Raw genomic sequence first — 20720 nt, 5'->3', positions numbered from 1 at the left:
CTGCTCAACAAGATAATAAGGTACAAAATACTTCTGAGGGTAGAAGTAATGCAAATATAGGCATACTTATTCACTGATGAGATTTGGCTTAAAACATAGCTATCAAAAACTTCACATCTACATCCAAGTTCTGTATTGAAAGGAACAAGAGTCCTTTAAAGATTCACCTTCTGTTGTCAGCACTAAGTTGAGCAGAAGGAAGATTTCATCTTTTTTCTTTAGTGCGTTAGTACTTTCCTAGATAATGATTTGGGGGCGGGGGGCTATTAGCAAGCAAAAAAAGTATATTGAACTGATGAGTATGATCTATGTGCTACTCTGACTAGAAATTGTGCAAAATCAATGGAACCAAAACCAGACTGGCTATACAGCTGCTGTTCCGAAAGAACATGACACATGCATGCTTGACTTCTCACCTAGTTAGGAGTTACCACAGCTGCCTTCACACCTAAAAGTTTGCCCCAGCAGTGATTAATCTCTTGCTAATAGTCTAATCTCATTCTAATAAATCCTCTATAGATGCATAAGGAAGCAATTTGCTTTGTCACATTAAAAATCCTGAAGTTTCTCCATTGGCCAGGTTCAATCTCCTATTAAATTAATCAACTTGGAGACCAACTTGCACAATCTTTTGAAGCTGAAAGTAATCATAAAAGTAATCACTTTCCAGAGGCACAAGACCTTCCTGGAATTTAGGTACATCAGCTTTCGGAACATTACTGGAAGGTGGGTGAGAATTTTGACCAAACACACCTATACACAACTATAATAGTTCAACTAGAGAACAGATCAGTACATAGACACTTTCCTGTATCCGAGCAGAGTTCGCAAGTTAAAATTAACCACGACCAGCTCTTTTTTGAGAATGGTGGGGGTGTAAATGTTGAAGTAACTGAAATGCTAATTGCCCATCTAACTGTAGAAAGTCAAACAATTGAGGGATACAAGCTGGGAACCTGGCTGCAATCACACAGTTATTGGACTGCTACACTTGTCTGAACAGCGCAACAGAAATATTTTGCAGACTATGGCACAATGTTGTATAGCACTTCAGTCTCATCAATTATCACAATATTTAGCCAGATTTAAATGCTGAAGTACAATATTAGTTGTTCTTACTTTTTAAGAACTATCTCAGAGGCACCTTTACTGAATATCCGGAAACTGCCATCAGAGTTTTTTAACACAGTACTCATAGATTTTCTAACAGAGTTGAAGGTGTACACTTTGTACAGATCCTCTTCCGGTATCTCATTTCTTACATCCTGATAATCACGTTTTAAATCCAAGAGCAATCCCAGCAAGGCACATTCAGTTTTATTTCCAACATGACGTGGTAGGCCACCTTCTTTTTCAGGAGGCTGGAAGAAGAACAAGAACCTTCACTGATTAGGAGGTTAACTTATGAACCACTGAAGTACAGCATATAGAAAACAAGGAAGCTAAGGCCAAGCTTTGCTCTGAGATGGGGAAGTTTCACTTTCACAATGATTACTCTGTACATTCCTATGAGTCATGAGCCAAAGTCATACTGCTGTTTTTTGTAAGTAACTTCTGTACATTTTTTGGATCTTTCAGTTCCCTTCTCAGATTCAAAAATCACCCATTAAGTTTATATCAAATCCCAGTATGGCCTTTCTAAAAGGCACCTTCCACTGCTTGAAATTTCTATCAATTGAGTGTAGTCCCTGAATAATTACTTTGCATTTTAAAAGTACAGGTAAGTTTAAGTAAACTGATTTAACCAGCTAAGTGGCATTATTTCTACTAAATTAAAGTACCTTCTCTTGTAATAACTCTTCCTCAATGACTTAGATTACAATGACATCACCTGTTAGCCTTCTACGGAACAAACTAATTCTTTAAGCTTCTTAAGGCACACTACAAGTTCTATTTTCCAGGCCATGGCCTATTTAACTGACGAGAGTTCACAAACAAGTTTCCAAACCTTTAATACTAGAGCAAGTTTCTTACCTTAGCAGTGTGGAATATGAACGTACTAGTGCTATAATTAAAGGAGTATTTCTCTCAAGATACTTCTGAGTTTATGTAGCTATAACATTGCAGTGTAGTTTGTAGCAAAAAAGGCAGAAGCCCTTAGTCAGCCTGACATGCCTCAAGCAGCTAGAGCTGAACTATATTAATCATAAGTCAGTGATCTGTTTTCATCGTTCAGAGCTGCAAGACTTTGGATTTGTCTGTACTGAATACTCACACTTTCAAGATAATCACTTTAATGTGCAGTTTAAGGTGTTCAGTTGCGGGCTTCCCAGTACAAGAGACATGGACATCCAGGAGCAAGTCCAACCATGGGCCACAAAGATGATAAAGGGACTGGAGCACCTGACATATGAGGAGAGGCTGAGAGAGCTGAGGCTGTTCAGCCTGGAGAAGAGCAGGCTCTGAGGGAGGAACTGATCAGTTTGTATTAAGTGCCTGAATGGGGCAGGTGGGTGGAGCAATGGTGACGACTGCCAAGCCAGACTTAGTGGTGCCCAGTGAGTGGACAGCAGACAATGGGTACAAACTGAAACTCTTGAAATTCTGCTTGAACATAAGGAAACACCTTTTCACTCACAGGGTGGTCAAATACTTGCCCAGTATGCCCAGAGGATGCAGTCTCCATCCCTTCAGATTCTTAAAACCCAACTGGACACAGCCCTAAGCAGCATGCTCAGGCTGACCCTGCTTTGAGCAGGTGGGTGGACCAGAAGGTTGCAAGAGGTCCCTTTCAGCCCTCTGTGATTCTGTAAAACAGACTAACTCTGACTGCATTGGATGTAATTTGACTAAAACTGTAGTAATAAGGGACCTGGCCAGTTTACATGCAGCTACATTTTTTTTTCTTTCTATAAAAAGACTTTTAGAAAATAGACTGTGAAACTTCTCACATGCTGTAACTCGTTAGTAGTATTTCAGTCTTGTTTCAGAGAATTTGCTGCTAGTGATCTTGATGTGCTGCCTCAAGTACTGCTATCGTGGAAATTCTTGCAGAGGTACCATCTTTATTGGCTGAAAAGTAGCTTTTGGACTGGGGTTTTACGGCTATTCCTGTACAAAGCATTCATAACAGAGGCTTCTACTAAATCTTAAAGTGCTAATTTATTTGTTTTTTAAAGCTAAATTCTAATTATTACTTTTACTGTCTTAAAGAACAGACATTATGCAACACATTGGAGTAACTACAGCAAGGAAGCTATGTTTGGAGTTGCAGAAAATTATACACACGAAAGTGCTAAATAGTCCATTATTCTTTATATTTCAAAATATTTTGGAAGTCTCAAACAAGGTATAAGCAAAGACTTTACAGTTTTAAGGCCTACAAACTCATACAACAATATCTGGAATAAAAATCTATCAAAATACTCGTCTGTATTTGCATTTTCTCATTAAGTTCTAGCTAATGTTATGCTACTTTTGCATGTTTACTTTGAAGTAGCACTCAAATTGAGCCAAGATGCTCTTCAAGTAAGGTAAACAGCCCCACTTATAAAAACAATTTTAGACACAACTGTGAACTTTAAGGAAGTTGTCTTCCTGAGATTGTATCTTCACATCATCTGTTCAAAACCTAAGTTATCAGTTCTAACTGAAATAAGCTATTTTTGAAGCTTAGTCTCAAATGAACAGTTGAGCAATTTACAGCAGATATAAAATACCTTACACTGCATTTTGCCACATGCTTATACTTAACTGCCTACCATGTAGCCACCAGACAATTTGCATCTTTCGGGGAGGTTTAGTTACCTTGATTAGAATGAAGAAATCCACTTACCAGTATTTTGGAAGTATAAGCACAGTTAACAGAAATTCCTGTCACAAGGTAAGCCATAGTTTTCTCTGGAATAGCTTCTGGTTCTGGAATTTTTTTATAATGTTTTTCATTGATGTAGGCTTGGACCACTGTCATTCTGTTCATGGTCAATGTTCCTGTTTTATCTGAGCAAATAGCTGTTGCATTGCCCATTGTTTCACATGCATCCAGATGTCTCACCAAGTTATTATCTTTCATCATTTTCTAAGGAAATAAAAGCAGTCAGCATCTATCCATGACCATTACTTCACATTTCAGAATTTCTTATTTAGGGTGACCAATCTTACACAGCAGTTTCAGAAGACACTCAGCCTTTAAGTCATCTGACATCTTACAGAGGAAGAATTTGTAGCTGCCATATTCTGTAAGGATTCCTTTAAGTCTATTTTGTCACAGTAAACTTCGTTTTGAACAAGGTTCATAAATACAGTCTTAATCTCCTGTATCTGCCTGCCACACTGACTACTGATACTATTCAGACTGTTACCAGCAAATAGTTCATGATGATATTTAGAAAAGGGGGGTGGGGGGGTGGGGGGTACAGACTATACCAGATACAACACTAAAAAAAGTCTTTCTGCTCAAAGAAAGATCAAGTAAGCTATGTTACAGACTTATCCAAACATCATATGATATATACTTCAAAGATACTAGAGTCAGACCTAAAATCAAATATAAACTGGAAGCCTAATGTTTCAGCCAAGCCAGTGAGGACTACACAACTTTCATAGGTCAAATATCACTTTAAATTCTTTATTTGACAGGTTTGAATAGTATTTTCACCTTGAAGAGGAGAGTAACTTCAAATGATACAATACTAAGGCCACTACTAGTTAGTGCTGTAAGTTATTAAGTTTTAGAATACAGCATAAGCAGCCACTGTCTTTACAATTAGATTTTCAGATCAATAACCAGTCCCAGCATGTTAAAGCAACAAGATAATTAAGAGAACAAAGTGCATAAGTTAAAAAACATGCTGTATAATAAATAGAAAGATGTATGTTCTACAATATTCAGTCCTCAAGGAGAATCAATCTGGAAGTTTTGGTAGTAGTTGCCTAACAGGTCAGGTAGGTAGAAGTTCGGGTTTATACAGAAGTTTGTTATTCACAAACTCTAACACATCTATTTATTATAAGCAAATGCTACAATGTTATCAGCTAAACCCATTCATCTTCAGTTGGTGACAACAGGCTGTCACTGTTCATGTTAGCGTGTATTCAGAGATTATGCAATATACTGTGGCGGATTTCTTGTGCAGTTCAGGGAAATCAGAAAATTTTCTCCCAGGTCTGTTTCATATATGTGATGCAGCATATTTCAGCTGAGATTTTACAGCTGACAAATACACCCAGCCACCTTTAAAATTTGTTCCCCATCTATCCACTTACCTTAACAGAGTAAGCCAGAGATATAGTGACTGCAAGTGGAAGACCTTCTGGTACTGCCACCACCAAGACTGTAACTCCGATAATGAAGAACTTCACAAAATATTGAATATAAATTGGTGTACATTCAGCAAGCCAAGGTCTCTTCTGAACCCAGAAGGTATCAATTACAAAATATAACACAAGGATAATGACTGTGATTGCAGACATCAACAAACCTTGTTGAAAAGAGAACAAAGAATTTTCAGCAATTATCTCAAATATTTGGCAATACAGACTGTGGATAAGTGCAAATACTTCTGCCTTTATAGAAGTTAGTTTATAATTAAGATTTTAAGCAGGCAAGTCAAGAAACATTGAGGTAGTTCTCAAAGGTGTTTCAACTTCCAGTGCAAGTATTTCCTCATGCATTTCACCAAGAAACTTCTAAAACATTTTTTATTTTTCCTTCCTATTTAATTGAAAAGTGTCAACTTAATTTAGATATTGGTTTCTCCTGTCCATACGTCAGTTGACTAAGCAGAATAAGAACTGAAACAATTCAGCAGGCCTTCAATGATTGTACTGCTGACAGTCTGTACTCTGCTTCCTGCTGAAGGTGGGATTAAATATGGCAGCTAAGCACAGTGTTTGATGAACGGGGACTAACCGGGAAGACAAATCAGAACTGCTGTTAGCAAGCTGAGCGGCAAACTTAAGACACCACATGAAAACAGTGAAGGAAAATGGACCTGGCTGGAATAAAGGAACAGAAGTCACTGAAGTGTCAGCTTTTTACAGAAAGATGCTTCAGGTGTGCATCGTCCCAGAGTCAGAAAAACGCATGCATGAAGCAGATGAGCATTAAAGGCGCGTGGAGAATTACAGTTGGTCAAAAGGTGCATAAAGGAAAACAAGAGATCTTACTCATAAAAGATGTGAAAAAATTGTTTGACTAGAACAGTATTTTACACTAAACAAACCACGGAAGCTTTATTCAAGATCTGTTAGTATAAGTTTCTCTGTAAAATTAACATTGTTATATATAAACTATGGAGTGCTAAAGCTAAAGGTTTAATTGCTTCGTCCTCACACCATTACTGTCTTTATGACATAGATGCTCAAATCAGCCCTTTTTGAGCTGTGGGCTGGGCTACAAGACTTCTAGAAGTTCCTTCTGGCATAAGTCTTTCAATAATTCCACATGGACCAAAATAAATCCTGAAATATTTGAATTAAACTTCTACATACTAGATAAAACAGCCTGAAACTTACACTGAACTTCATTGTTATTTTGGTCTACTTTCAAGAATCAAGTTTACCAAATGTTTTGACAAGCTGAATATCAGCCAATAAAAGAGTAACAGAAGCAGAAGGACAGTAGAAAGTCAATACAAATATTACATATCAGCAAGGCAAATGTTAAGTGGAAATTCCTAAGCCTCTGGAAGTACCAGAGAACCTGGTCGACCTTGCCGCATTTTCCAGACTTCGCTCAATTTATAGCTCTCTAGATACATCACTAAATGCCATATCTTATCTAAAAACATCTTTCATAACAGTTGCCCAATGTTATGAAGTTGGAATTTTCTCTCCCAGAAGCTGACAAGCCTGAATCTATTTAAAACAAGGAAAAATAAAAGCCGTCCACATGACACAGTCTGAGAACCCACCAGCACACTCAGGCATACTTGCATGTATTGGAATTTTGCACTTCAAATAATCGAACTGGTGAAGGCTAGCTACTTACTTTATCCCCTCACAAACTATGCATGTTCCAACTTTATTCAAGTGTGTGACACAAGCATAAGGAGGGTACTGATACATCATACCTGCTTTGCCAATCTGAACTGCAAGCTTTGTAAGTTTGCCTTGAAGAACCGACTTTTCTTTCTTTGGCAAATTTGATCTCTTCTTATCTTTCTCATCTCCATCTCCACCATCCTCACTCTTCAGCGGTTGCATTTCCATGGCTGCACCATCCTGAGCTTTAGCTAGAAGTTAAGATCAAATAAAATTTAGCCACTGGGGAGTCCCCCAAATCAATGATACTTAAAAAGCTTAATAACATCAGGCTCCACTGACACCAGTACTGCGTAGTACCTTGTATCTGGAGATGCCATACTACACACGAATGTTTAAACATATGTATGGGGTGTAGGTGCCTGTGAAGGGCCCATGCCAGAGCAGGGTCCTGGCAGGGGCTGTGGACCATGGGAGACCCACGCTTGTACAGTCTGTTCCTGAAGGACTGTACCTTGTGGGAAGGACCCACATTGGAGAAGTTCATGAAGGACTATATCCCATAGGAGGGACACCACAGTGGAGCAGGGGAAGAGTGTGAGAACGAAGGAGCAGTGGAGACAAGTGTTACACACTGAGCAAAAAAACGCTATTCCCCATCCCCCTGTGCTCCTCAGACAGAGGAGGTAGGAGTTGGGAATGTAGCTGAGCTTGGAAGGAAGAGGAAGTGAGAGAAAAGTTGTGTTGATTATTTTTGTTTCTCAACATCCTACTCTATTTTTAATTGGCAATAAATTAACCTTCCTCAAATTGAGTCTGTTTTGCCCATGAGAATCATCAGTAAGTAACCTTCCCATCCTTATCCTAATCCACAAACTTTTCATCCTGTTTTCTGCCCCAACCTGCTGAGGAGAGGGAGTGAGAGAACAGCTGGGTGGACATCTGTCAGCCAGCCAAGGTTAACTCACCTCAACAAGATAGCTTGAAAATCATTGGTAAAGATTACTTTTGTAGTATCTAGCTATGTGAGACTATCAAGTTCATTTAAGCATTTGTTTTGGGCAGATTCACTTATGCTATCTTCACCATAAGCACTTGGAACTAAGTATTCAATATGCATTTTCACAGGAAAGTACGTATTCATTACACACACGACTTGCAAGAAAGGAACAGAGAACCTGCATTTACCTTTGTTACGGTTTTCAACAGCTCCATCTTGCTTTTTACCTATCAGAGACGAAAAAGATGTGTTTTAGATTGGCTGTGCAGAGTTCATTTCAACGCCTATGTTTATATTTAATGCATACATTACCATACACTGAAACAAGCAACTGCATTTAAAAAAAAACAAAAAAAAAAGTAGAACAAACCAGAGACAGAGGGCTGATATAACTGAGGCTTTTAAAAGTATAAGTCAACTCGCAGAAACAGCTCATAGCAGTTTTTTGGACTTTATTTTTCCCATATAAGACTGCTCCAGTGCTATGCTACCAGTGAAGTTTGCAAAAATTACCGATACAGGCATTTATTGCTTGTGAGGAAAGCTTATAAAAGGCCTGCCTAAACATTTTTCTAGGAAAGAAATTTGTAACACTGAAGTGATTCTTGTGGCCTCAAGTCTTGCTCTCTGTTCTTCCAACACTTGGCATCTGTATGTGACTACTACTGTAAATGAACTGTAGGATCTCACTTCCAAAATCAGTGCTTGTGTACAACACTGCAGAAGCTACTGTAGTATAAAATATTTATAAATCCACACGAAAGCTTAATGGAGGTACAGCGCTGGATTACTGGATCTATGCTAACCCTATTTACGCAAGCATGAACATAATCCATTGGCAACATACCAATATAGAGAATAGTTCAAGTTCATAATAAAATATCTCTCCTACCTCTGTTCAGAAATGGAGTTCAAGAGATCATAAAGGACAGTGAAATAATAAGAGACATTAATGAGTGAAACATTAAAGGTAACTAGAAGACTGACACATCATGTGTAGCTCATTGGGGCAGGGGGAACACTACTTCTTTAGTTTGGGCTTTCAGGTAAAAAGGTTTAGATACTACCTTGGCAAGTGACAAATTTTTCTCCTAAGTAGAGAAAGCAGGGTTATAGTTACTACTTGCAATAACCTGAAATGAAAGCACAAAATCGAGGAATTCAGAATAAACCCCAGAATTTTTCAGTACCACTGGTAATTCATAAAATCTTCAGCCTTAGGTTATGTAGACTGAAATGTATGAGAGTACTTAGTTAGAATAAAATCAAATTATCATGCAGCCTGTCTGGCATGACATTTAATACCTCCACTACATTATTACTGTAGACATACTCTAACTTCTATGCATAAGATTTCCCTCCGAGCATCCTCAGAACACCTGAGAAAAAAAAAAAAGCTTGTTCACTCTCCCCAGAAAAAGCCACTTCAGACTTCTTAAGAATTCACTACTGTATCCTAATTTAGTATTTTTTCTTTCCTGGTTCCCCTTTCGCTCTTGTCCCTTCCAACCCCTAACATTGTGTGATTCTGTGAAGAGCAAAGTTCTACACTTCAGTTACTTCTAACTCCTTATACATATATTTGCCTTCACTCTGAACCAAGCCACACACAGCCAACTAAAAATAGCCACTTTAATCTCCTTAACATTCACAGAGAAGCTAATTTAGTCTAACTTGAGTTTTACCAAGGAGAATCTTATCAAGCACCTAACTTCAAGGAAACAGGAAGTTGTCTAGCTGTGGAGACAAAAAAAACCCACAAGTGTTCAGGCCCTAGGATACACCAAAACACTACTTGTCAAAAATACTTCTGCTTCTAGAATAATATACACTGGCAGAATATTAACAAAAGCTATCATCTTCTCCATATTTCCTGTAGCAGCTGGGACTGTTGATTGCTTCCTTCTCCTTCTTCTGTAAGGGAAAGAGAAAAGGATGGTTTCACACTAATCCCTGGAAGTGCTGCAGGTCAACTTTTACGCTTTACTACCACGCTTGAGCTTGAAACTAATTTTGAACTTTAAATTCCTCTTGTAAAAATTCTTGTAACATACTTCTGAAGAAACTTATTACTTTAAGCTTCAAGAAGGGTCAGAACTGTAAAATGTTTGTGGAGTGGGACAAGAAGACAAAAAGCACAGTTCAATCCTATTTCCTGCACAGATCACACGTTTCAACAATTGCCTGTTTAGTTTGAAGGCACTAACTAAAATTCCTAAGCAGATTTCTGTATGGCTTTCCACTTATAGCTTTCCCTTACTGTTTCATATTCATCTGATTATAAAGTATCATCTTCTGCCAAGAATCCTCAGACTCAGTCCCATTCCAGTAGACCTCACAACGTTTGCTACAAAAAGTTTTGCTGTGGTAAAGCTGAGTCCTGAACATGCCTTGTGAGAGCTAGTATCAAAATATCACTGGCTAACATTTCTAAGCTTCGATTCTCAGGATAAAGGCTATGGCTTAGCTAACTGACCTTAGTTCCAGCTACTGAGCAGGTCCTTCAAAATAAGGAAGATAGCCCATTTCACAGTTCACAGAAAGGCTCCAAAATGCTCTGGGTTACAAGCCCCTCATCTGTCCAAAAATAAAGTTTATAGAAAAGCGCTGCTAGGGATTTGCCTGGTGTATATCTCTGAGCATTCAAAGTTTCAGCTCTGGAAGAAAAGCAGTGGCAGAAGCAGCTGTCTGCTCACCTTGATCAAAATCAGTCTTATATATGTTTAAGACACCACAAACTAAGCAGTATCAAATGATACAAGCTTTTTCCCTTGAAGTGTTATAGAAGAACTCCCTACAGGACTTTTTCTATCTGTCAAAAGCAGAACTCGCTACTTATTAGGTTGAGTTATTGGTAATAACCTGTTTCCCATAAACAAATATTTGGTGTTAAACATGAGTGTTGAAAGTTACACAAGATGGCAGTTTAACAATTTATACATGGTATGGCTGGTTAGGAGTTGTAAACTTTCCAACCTCTAATTGATCAGTAAGATCTGCAGTTTATTTAAAAATCCACGTGACGAGTTATTAGTAGTGGTGTAGTCCCAGGTCACTGGACCGGAGGTTTTATTCCTGTGAAACCTACTGAAAGTATGAGGTTTAAAAAAAGACTTCTGGCTCCAGATGACTAGAAAAGGTTTTTATCAGTAACATCCAGGAGTTCACTCCTCCCTCCCCAGGGATTTAAGATTATTATGCCTACTTTTCTTGTCCTTCTTCTCTTTTTCCTTCTCCTTCTCCTCTTCATCTCCTCCAGCCCCAAGTAAGGTAAAGATGATTCCAGTCTGAGAGTTCACACCTACAGCAGTAACTACCATTCTTCCAGAGCCTTCCATCACGTGTGTACCTGAAAGATTGAATCTGGTTTTCCACTGAGACTTGAGTAGTTATATGGCAGAGCACAAAGGAAATGAGCTCTCAAAACTTCACGTTGACCAAACCGCAAGATGTATATGTATACCACTGTGTTCCTCTAGAGCTTTAATTGCCAAGACTATCTGGAAAATAAAACCATAAACAACTACACAAAGTGTTTGTCAGTTTTAAGTTTGCTCACGTTGGCAAAGTTTTGTACTAGTTGCACTGGTTTTGGATACTTTTTAGGAGTCAGCCTAGATATGGTCCAGTTCGCCAGATTTTAACCTCAAAATTTTAAATAACCAGTTTACCCTCAGAAACAACTTTCTTTAAGAACTGTCAAACGTTACACACCTGACAGCAGCATAGGATCTCTGTCCAGAGATTTCTTAACATGATCAGATTCTCCAGTCAGTGAGCTTTCATCAATTTTGAGGTCATTTCCTTGAATGAGTACACCATCGGCCGGTAAAAGATCACCTACGAGAGATCACTGGGTATGTTGACTGCATTTCCTTTTTTAAAAAGAAAAGAAAGTTCAACTTTAAAAATATGTTTACCATATTTCACTTGTGCAATATCTCCAACAATTATGTCAGCTACTGGTATTTGGATGACTTGGCCACCTCTGATGACTGTGAATTTCTGTTCTTGTTCAATACGGCTCTGCAATCCCCGAAACTGTTTCTCTTTACTCCAGTCATTGAAAGCTGTTACTAATACCACACAAACTACAGATAGGAGGATTGCTGCTCCTTCAATCCAACCTGCTTCAGATTCCTCCTCTTCTTCACCAACATTTACTGATCCACATACTGTAGAAAACAGGTTTTAGATTTAAGAAGGTTCATGCAGATAGTTATATCAACAACAAAAAAGTTCTGCCAAATAGAAGAAAAAACTAATAGCTGCTAAATATTTTCCGTGCTAGCCTTCTTTGCAATTTTAGATTTCTTTTCAGTAAGGGTAACACAGAAAAAAGCTAAAGAACCTAGTTAGAGCAGCTCAAGGAAGTTAAACCACCTAGAATTTACATCCCTTATCTGAACATCAGAGAAGTTGATATAGAAAGTTACCTGTCCTTATTACCTTGTTAAATGATGGTGTAAGAATGCCAGACTAGACAATTAGTTAACCACCTTCTGCTTTCTCAACAATTTCCACTTTACCCTTATCTTAACAAGCCAGATATCATTACAAAAATTCAGTTCAATGAAGGCCAGATCCCTTCATCTTCCACTTACAAGTATAAATATAGCTTCAATTCTTAAATAGGAAAGTTACCAGTGTCATATTGCAAATCAAGGAAAATTTAAGACTTGGTCACTCCCCAAAGAAAGCACATGACCACAAGCCATAAACTGCTTAAATCTTTGAGGCAAAGCTAAAAAAAAAAAAGAAAAGAAAAGAAAAAAAACCAAACAAAAAAAACCCCCAAAACACAAAACCGACTGCACAGAAGCATGACTGGATCTAAGACAGGTCTTTTTTCCTGCTGCCTGCACTTCACCTTTGGCATTATTTTGGTCAGAATCATACCAGCTCATGACCAGGGAAATCTCATGTTGCCCTTTCAAGGCAAGCTAGAGTTCTAGTAGTGTTCTCTCAATAAGGAACAATAAGCTGCTTTTCCACTGACTTACTGTCTCCCATCAGATTTACAGTATAGGCATTTTGGACCAGGAAAGTCAGTAGTATAATACAGGTAAATACCTACTTCTTAAAAACGTTTACTCACGTGATTCATTTCCTCCTGGAGGCTGGTAAAAAGAAAGGCCCAAGGATACTACAGCTGCAATTTCTAATATAATTAGTGTAACGTCCTGTAGTGCTTCCCATACTAACTGAAGAAATGTTTTTGGCTTTTTAGGAGGTATAAAGTTCTTCCCAAAAACTGCTTCTCTCCTTTCTATATCTGCTGGATTTCCGCTTAAACCTAATTAATAATAAGACAAAGTTAGTGACACTTATTTGCATTTCACCCTCACAATAGAAGTGATTGAGGTTTCCCATTCACGGAGTCAAGTCCCACTCCAAATTTCAGTAACAATACTGAAAAAGCCATATCTCAAATATAATCGCATAAGTATTATCCTTAAATCACAGTCACTACAGAAAACCAGCTATATTTTATCATTCACACTTTGCCAGTGTAAACTGATGGTCTACCTACTTGCACTTAATATGACATAGCAACAGAGTAATAGTAACAGACATACCTTTGTACAAAGTAAACAAGTTTGCAAGACAATTTCATTAGTAGAGTTACTACTATCGAGACTGAGTAGCACCATGCAGCTTTAGCAAGACCACAGCCTGTGAAGCCAGCTCTGGTTCCCACTGCAGGGATTCTGTATTCAGAGATAACATCCTAGGTTCCTACAATTAATGTAACATTTATAATGAAATATTTAATATAATTCATAATAGAAGATACTATAATTATTATATTTGCATATTATTTAATTATCAAATACTGTGAAAAGCTGGTGAAGCTCTCCAGCCATCATGTAGAGAGAGGCAGCCACTTAATGATGCTGCTTCTGCCTGGACAGCAAGTTGTTTACTCTTCTGAAGTTTCACTTTCTATCTCCTCTCACACAGAGAAAGCCCATATTTAGCACTGTGCAGGGTCCGTCACCTCAGCTGTGTACCTATCTTCTTTCTTATACAGCATATTTCTTTCAGAGTCCTCTTCTCTGTCTCAACTCTTGTACCATCCTTAAGGGACATCAGCAGGCAAGAAAGAGGGCCCTTCACTAGAAGACACTGCATGCTCCCAAGAGTTAGCCCAGTCCTTAAAAATCAAGGTATACCAAGTATATTCAGTGCAGTGTCATGCTCTCAAGGCCTTGCATAAGTACACCTCCTGTTTACTCCTTCAACAATTTCCAGCTGCCTAACCCACCATTCAGAATTTAAGCTGCTAGTTCATTTCTCAAGGCAAAACGGCCAAGTGTCCAACTGTGTTCAGAGCAAAGGTCTGGATATTTCAACCACATTGTCCCCAAAGTTATGATCAGCACCTGCTTAAAGACAACAATTTTCCTAGTAGCAGATTTTTTTAGTAGTTAACCCAATTGCTTGGTGATATCAAGGCACTGCAAACACGCTAGGTAATCTCCAAGAATAGCGACTTCTGCAACTGGCTTTCATAATAAGCAGGGTATTTAACACCTCTAACAGACATTTCCTAGAATCATCACATGATACTTCAAGACACATTGCAAAGACAACTGAGCCGCAAAGCTCAATTTTAAATGCTAACAACTGCTATGGAATCACTTCACTGAAAAGCAAAAAATTATGTGCAGATCTTTTCAAGAGTGAAATGAATTAAACATACTCTTAGTGTATATAATAAATTAGATTTATCCTAACACTCTTAGATTCACCTTGAATTTGTGGCTTTGGAGGTTTAACACAAAGGAGCAATTTTACCGGTTAGCCATAACACTGCAGCTCTTGAAGTTCAAGCTTTGAGGTGCTTGCTTTCACCCTCTACTGAAAAAGCACTGCAAGATCATTTTTAAAATCAAGCTATAGGAGATGAACTAGAGAAACTCCAGATAGCTTGGCCATATTTCTATTTTGCAACAGACACCATTTCTCTCTTCCTTTCAGCATGGCAGAGTTTGGAAGATTCTTTACATAATGTCAGCAACACCACTTTCCTTCTCCTTTCACAGGATGCAGAACATCAGAAGTATACACCAAAGGTCTTTGAAGAATGAAAAACTTTTTCCACCAAGGCTATATAAAGTCAAGCTACTATCAGACTCACTTAGTGAAGATTAGTACATAAGCCTAGCAAAGACAAAAAGCATTTACATTTTTAATATTTGCCATAATGCATCATGCACCATTACTGAGCTTGCTACATTTACCACACGGCTGGCTATTTCACAGTTCGCGATCTACAGGTCTGAGGTCAAAACTACTGCCATTGTATTGTTTATTATATATTTTAACTAGGGTAATTGATGTTATTTGCGGTGAAGTTTGAAAAATACTAGCAAGGAACTAGTTAAAGGTTCATATACAAATTTAATTAGAAAACTAGAAGCTCCTAGACAATCAAAATTATGTAGACCTGTAGAAATATCGATGGTGGTCCACCTCTCCAGAACAGTGGAAGGACTTTTGCTACTACAGATGTCAAACAGTCATTTATTTACATTTGTATATGTTTGTACACATGTAAAGGACACAATAAACATCAAATACTGAGCAGTAAAGTCTGCTCAGTGTCTGTTTTTAGTAAGACTGGTAATGGACGGTTCCCATTTCTCATTTATAATCAGGTAGGTCTGATCCACATTTTGCCTGAAAACAGACATGGCCTTACACTGTTAACAACTTAAAAGCAACAAATGATACTAGCTGATCTCATCCACTGCGTAGCATTTCAGAACTACCTGTACTTTTGCTGTGAAGCCACTAGGAATTATGGATGTCAGCATTTCACATCAAAAAGAAAGCTTCTGAATAGGAAGAAGTGTCATAGGGCCTTACAGGTGTACACATGAGATTTTAGAGAGTTAGAACTAGTGTAACACATAGCAGTTTTTTGCATAGATCTTGCCTAGATTTTCTCCATTAGAAATGTCTCCATTTCTATACTTGCAACTTGAATTTGACAGAAGAGACCTAGCTCTTCTTTCACAAGAGCTCTCCAGTACTACCTCTGAGAAATTTATAGCAGCTTATCTGACACAGAGGCTGGTTCTCTAAAGGTTCAAGTAGTGATTTATAGCCAAAACAACACCTTTGTAGAGGACGCTGCTCTAACTCATCTTACTTAACCTTTTCCAAGCTAATTCTCATATTCGACTGCAGAGGCCTTGCTGTGTTTATGAGCTGCTCTCACACTTCAAAAAAAAAAAAAAGATGATGGTTCCCATTTATTAAGTTAGTGATTGTATTTAACTGATTGCAGGACAGTACATCTAAATGTCAAATCCTTTTTAAAGGGAAAGGCCTTGACCACACAGTCCTCAATAAAGCAGAATCAATCTGTGGGAAAGGGCATCTAATCCTTTCTAGTTTTAGTGCGCTGACACTCATCATTCCCATGTGTTAACCTGCTTGTTACATTAGGGGACATAAAGGGAATCCCACAGTATCCCAGGTATTCGGTGCTTAGTGTGTCATTGCCACCTACAACTGTACGTCCACTAGCTTGCAGTAATAACGGGCTTTAAACCTTGCAGATTACTATAAAACAGGATTCAACTCTCTGTTGCTGACTGTAGAAAACTACAGCTCTTTTCACTGCAAAAGAAATTGCCTTTCAATACTATGCAACAGGTCAACAGGTTAACGAGAGACTACTGCTCCTATCTAAGAAGTGCTACACTGCTTGCACACAGCAGTGCTTTGCACACAGGCACTGAAGTTTACAACTCCATTCATGCCAGGGAACAGAAGTTTTGAAGTCCTCATGTGTTACAGATTTCTTCTTCAGCCTGAAACTGGTCTACTCCCATTCACCGGTGGGTCAGGCCTGAGAGCTGGCTACTTTCCATTTGGTAAGGGGAACCCAGCTCATGTACTAGAATAATTTCAGGAGTCTGGCTTCAAAAGCAGATCAAGCCAAAACATGCTAAACACAGATGCACTCAGAGATACCTTACGGCATTAGTAGGCTGTTCTTGATCCAAGGAGACAAACCTTTCCATAGCATTTCTGCAGAACAGAAAGCAACAGCTCTCCAGGATTAAGACAGCAGCTACTTCACTGCCACCAACATGACAACACACCGGTTAAAAGCTATGCGAGTGCTTATATGCTGAGACAACGCAATTTTCTGAAATCTTGATTTTGATACTTCTCATTCACTACCAACAGCAGGACTTCACATTGAGCTAATATTAGACAAAAATGCATAAATATATTTGTACAGGATACTACAGTTTAGATACCTTAAGTGATATGACTTGCATCTTTCTTCCACAAATTAAAGCTTATAGCTTTCATTTACATTGGAAGAGAGTAGTAAGAGGGTCAGATCTTAAGGAAAACTTCTGCAAAGCTCCAAGGAAGGAGGCTTGATACATTTATTTTCTTCTTCACATTTGTAAGTGTAACTACTCCGTATCTTGGAGTAGTAACTCTAGAGAGCAAAAGCATCAGGTAGCCACACTTCAAAGAATGCCAGCAAGTCCAACACGGCAAAGACTTCTTTAAAGATTCTTATTTCTAGAGAATAAGATCATGTGATCACTTTGCAAACCTTCTACTGTGACAGTACCTTTTAGTGCCTAAAGCTGTATTGATAGTTATTTTGTATAGATCAAATGAAATCTACAAAAATACTGTAGATTTAAAAACTAGATCCTGCTATTAAGAATTCAAAGTAGTACAAATAGAAAACAGAGGTCACCAGTTTTAAAAATTGTTGCATTGGCAATACAAGAACTAGGTAGCAACACAGAAGCATAAGTCCTGCATTAGACTATTAAAACCTTGCATTCTATGACAGCATGATCTGAATTGTGAACTATAGGTCACATGAACTATTCAATTACACTTTCACAGTAAATTAAACATTGCTGTGTTGCATTGCTATTTCATATGTGGATGCCTACATCAATGAACTTTATTCCAAAGTGCAACTTCACCACTAATCCAACATCTCACGTGCAGTTAGACCAACTGAAAGAACCCTTGCTTACTTATTACCATTGAATACCTCTACCTTATAGGAGTAAGATGCATTATGTTTTTAGGCTAACTGAAATATTTTTAATAACAAAGTTTATAAAAGCATGTACTTCACTTGACTAAGGTTTTTCCTAAATGGAGTTTCTTCAATAGCAGTGTTAAAATTGACTTACCTTCATTTGGTGAAGTTTTCAATTTTGTACAGATGCCATGCACATCTCCATAGCATTCCTGTATTTTATGCAGTGCATCTGTAGCTCGAAGTTCCATAAGAGAACGGAGCTCTGCAAGAGTAACTCCAAAATCTCCATGATTAGCTTCTTTTACAGCATTTTTCACGCCACTATATGCAACCGAGTTGTTTGCCATATCACCCATGATGCGTGCAGTCTTTAGTGTAGACAGTTTCCAGTAAGGAACAAGATTTCAGCTTGAAATATTTCCAAAAAGAAAATAAATCCTTTGGGTCTGAAGACAGTCAGAAGAGCAGACACATCACCCAAGTAAGAGACCCCGCCTGGAGAGATATCTTTGAGGTTGTCCCATGGCGCGTTCTGTTCCCCAAGCCAAATGGCATGTGCAGTCTAGGGAAAGAATAAATATGCATTCAGTTACATAACAGCTATACTGAAATACACTGTAAGACAACCCTGCTCTTCGTGTCGAGGTTACAGGACAAGTTTCTGCTTAAGGGCAATTTCTTCATATTTCCTATAATATTTTTAGTTAGCATTCAGCTGGCAAGAATGACAAGGCATAAAATGGATTTTTCCCATCCCAAAAATAACCTTGCATTATTCTACTTTCTTAAATCATTAACCTCTTAGAACAGCTGTTGCCTTTAAGTCTTGCATTTTGCTTGATGTATCCATACGGCTCAGCATTAAGAGGAAACCTTTAAAAACACCTGGAGGTAAATCTATTTCCAGTGAAATGGAGTTTGGGGCATCCACCACCAATGTCACATTGGGTAAGAACATGCTCAAGTTAAACGTCCTGACTTCACCAAAGCTTTCAGCTCAGAGTTCGCGAGGAGCAAGCTTTTGTGTGTTCCCATGAATTCATTTGTGCAAACTTCAAGGAAAACAGTTTCAATGCTAAGTTAGCACTCGCATGAAGTACTTTGGTAGTGTAAGTAGGAGTGTATCTTCAGGCAGACCTAGGTCTTAATGCATTTTCATGTCCAAACAGTTTTAGCCCCCTCCAGCCCATTTCATCACAACTCAAGCCTCCCAAAGTATCTGCATTTAATTCTTTGAACACAGGGGAAAATTGCACAATACTGCCTTCCTACAGAAGGGATAGGGAGACTAAAAGCAGCTCTTCTGTCTGATTATCAGAGCACTGTAGCTGAGAAATTAACATCTACCCACAGGATTCTTAACCTGCACAGGCACTCTATACTTAATTCCTGATCGGCTGACACATCTTGCAAGTACACATATATGTACACAATAGCAAATGCACAAACACTTCATGCCTATGTGTCTGTTGTGTGCGCAAGACAGAAGTCTGATCATGTAAGCCAGCTTTATCGACGTAACAGGGCACAGTAAGCACAAGTAACAACATATTCCCCCATGAAACATTACAACTGCCAGGCTCACACGAACAATAACTTGGACGCTTCCAGGTCAACAAGACCCTCAGGTGTCATATACCTAACAAAGACAAACAGTTACCACAAACTGCATTGCTTTTACAAAGGCAGAAGGTCAAATAGCCGAGAAAAGATTTCTGGCTATTGCCCTGCCAGGTTAGAGGACTGCTCAGCTGAACCACTGTGTCTATGTCGAGGTCCATGTATAAGCACTTGATTACCAGAAATTTAAAGACTTGGTTCCAAGACAGTCTCAGTTCTTTGCTCTGGAAACAATCGGCTTCAGCTGTAGTCAATCTGCCATTTTAAGCACCGTGCCACTGTGGTGCATTTGCACTGAATACAACCACTGATGCTGAAAGACTGAAGTGACCCAACCACTAGTGACAGTCCCATCTCTAGCACAACTACAACCACTCTTCTCTTCCTGTCACTAGGAGATTCTGAGAAAAGCACTGGCTACGGCTCTTTTCTGGAGACTGACAAAAAAACATAGAGCAATCAATATTCATACACTTAAAACTTCAACATCCTATAACATCAAGGTACCTAATTTAAAAACTAATTTTAAATCTTCATTATTTTCTCTGTTACTTGCAAAAAAAAAAAAAAATTACAACAGTTGAAGAGTCCGTGATGACTGTGTTAACCTCCATGCTAGGATGCAGTTTTGATTAATACACATTCTTCAGCTGACTATCTAATGCTCAAAAGCTGGATGCTGTTGGCCAACTAGTAGCCTAGGAGGAATTCAGTTGGCATCTTTTCACAAGCTATGACAGCATAACAAGAAGCAGATCAGGCAAATGAGTTTGTATAGCTATGGAGAAGATGCTGCAACTGCTAATTAGGCAAAAATAGACCAAGCAGAATGCCCCACAACTAATTACATCAACTAGACTAAATTTTAATTAAGAAAAGCTCTGTCCAAGCCTCTAGCAGGAGCCCTGCACTGGAGGCCCAAATACACCCAAATCCAAGTACAGACACGAGGTTAGGAAAAAGCTACAGCTCTAGTCACTCCTCACTTGGCATTGAAAAGCTTTGAGACTGAATACTGGGTCAGGGCAAGACCTGCGTTCATGTGCAAGTGATCTTAAGAGCAATAACGTTGAGCAGTCGTAGCTCACACTGTGCTTTGCACTCCGGTTCTATCATCTCGATGCATCT

The 20720-nt window shown here is 38.6% G+C and overlaps 1 protein-coding gene across 10 annotated transcripts in view; it reads right to left on the bottom strand.

The window, feature by feature from the left end:
* The window catches only part of ATP2B1 (ATPase plasma membrane Ca2+ transporting 1), a 63847-nt gene that overhangs the window by 16501 nt on the left and 26626 nt on the right, over positions 1-20720 (bottom strand). For all 10 annotated transcript variants that reach the window (XM_075429324.1, XM_075429322.1, XM_075429323.1 and 7 more), the window contains exons 2-11: positions 18124-18534; positions 13023-13220; positions 11845-12099; positions 11639-11764; positions 11130-11273; positions 8113-8151; positions 7014-7175; positions 5206-5420; positions 3776-4018; positions 1120-1361 (exon numbers count right to left, since the gene is read on the bottom strand). In XM_075429324.1, the coding sequence (XP_075285439.1) occupies positions 1120-1361; positions 3776-4018; positions 5206-5420; positions 7014-7175; positions 8113-8151; positions 11130-11273; positions 11639-11764; positions 11845-12099; positions 13023-13220; positions 18124-18328 (1829 nt within the window). In that variant the 5' untranslated portion in view covers positions 18329-18534. The remainder of the gene's footprint in view (positions 1-1119; positions 1362-3775; positions 4019-5205; positions 5421-7013; positions 7176-8112; positions 8152-11129; positions 11274-11638; positions 11765-11844; positions 12100-13022; positions 13221-18123; positions 18535-20720) is intronic.

This window comes from Opisthocomus hoazin, chromosome 8 (assembly GCF_030867145.1).
Source record: "Opisthocomus hoazin isolate bOpiHoa1 chromosome 8, bOpiHoa1.hap1, whole genome shotgun sequence".
Taxonomy (NCBI): Eukaryota; Metazoa; Chordata; class Aves; order Opisthocomiformes; family Opisthocomidae; genus Opisthocomus; species Opisthocomus hoazin.
This window is presented reverse-complemented; position numbering and strand designations above follow the sequence as displayed.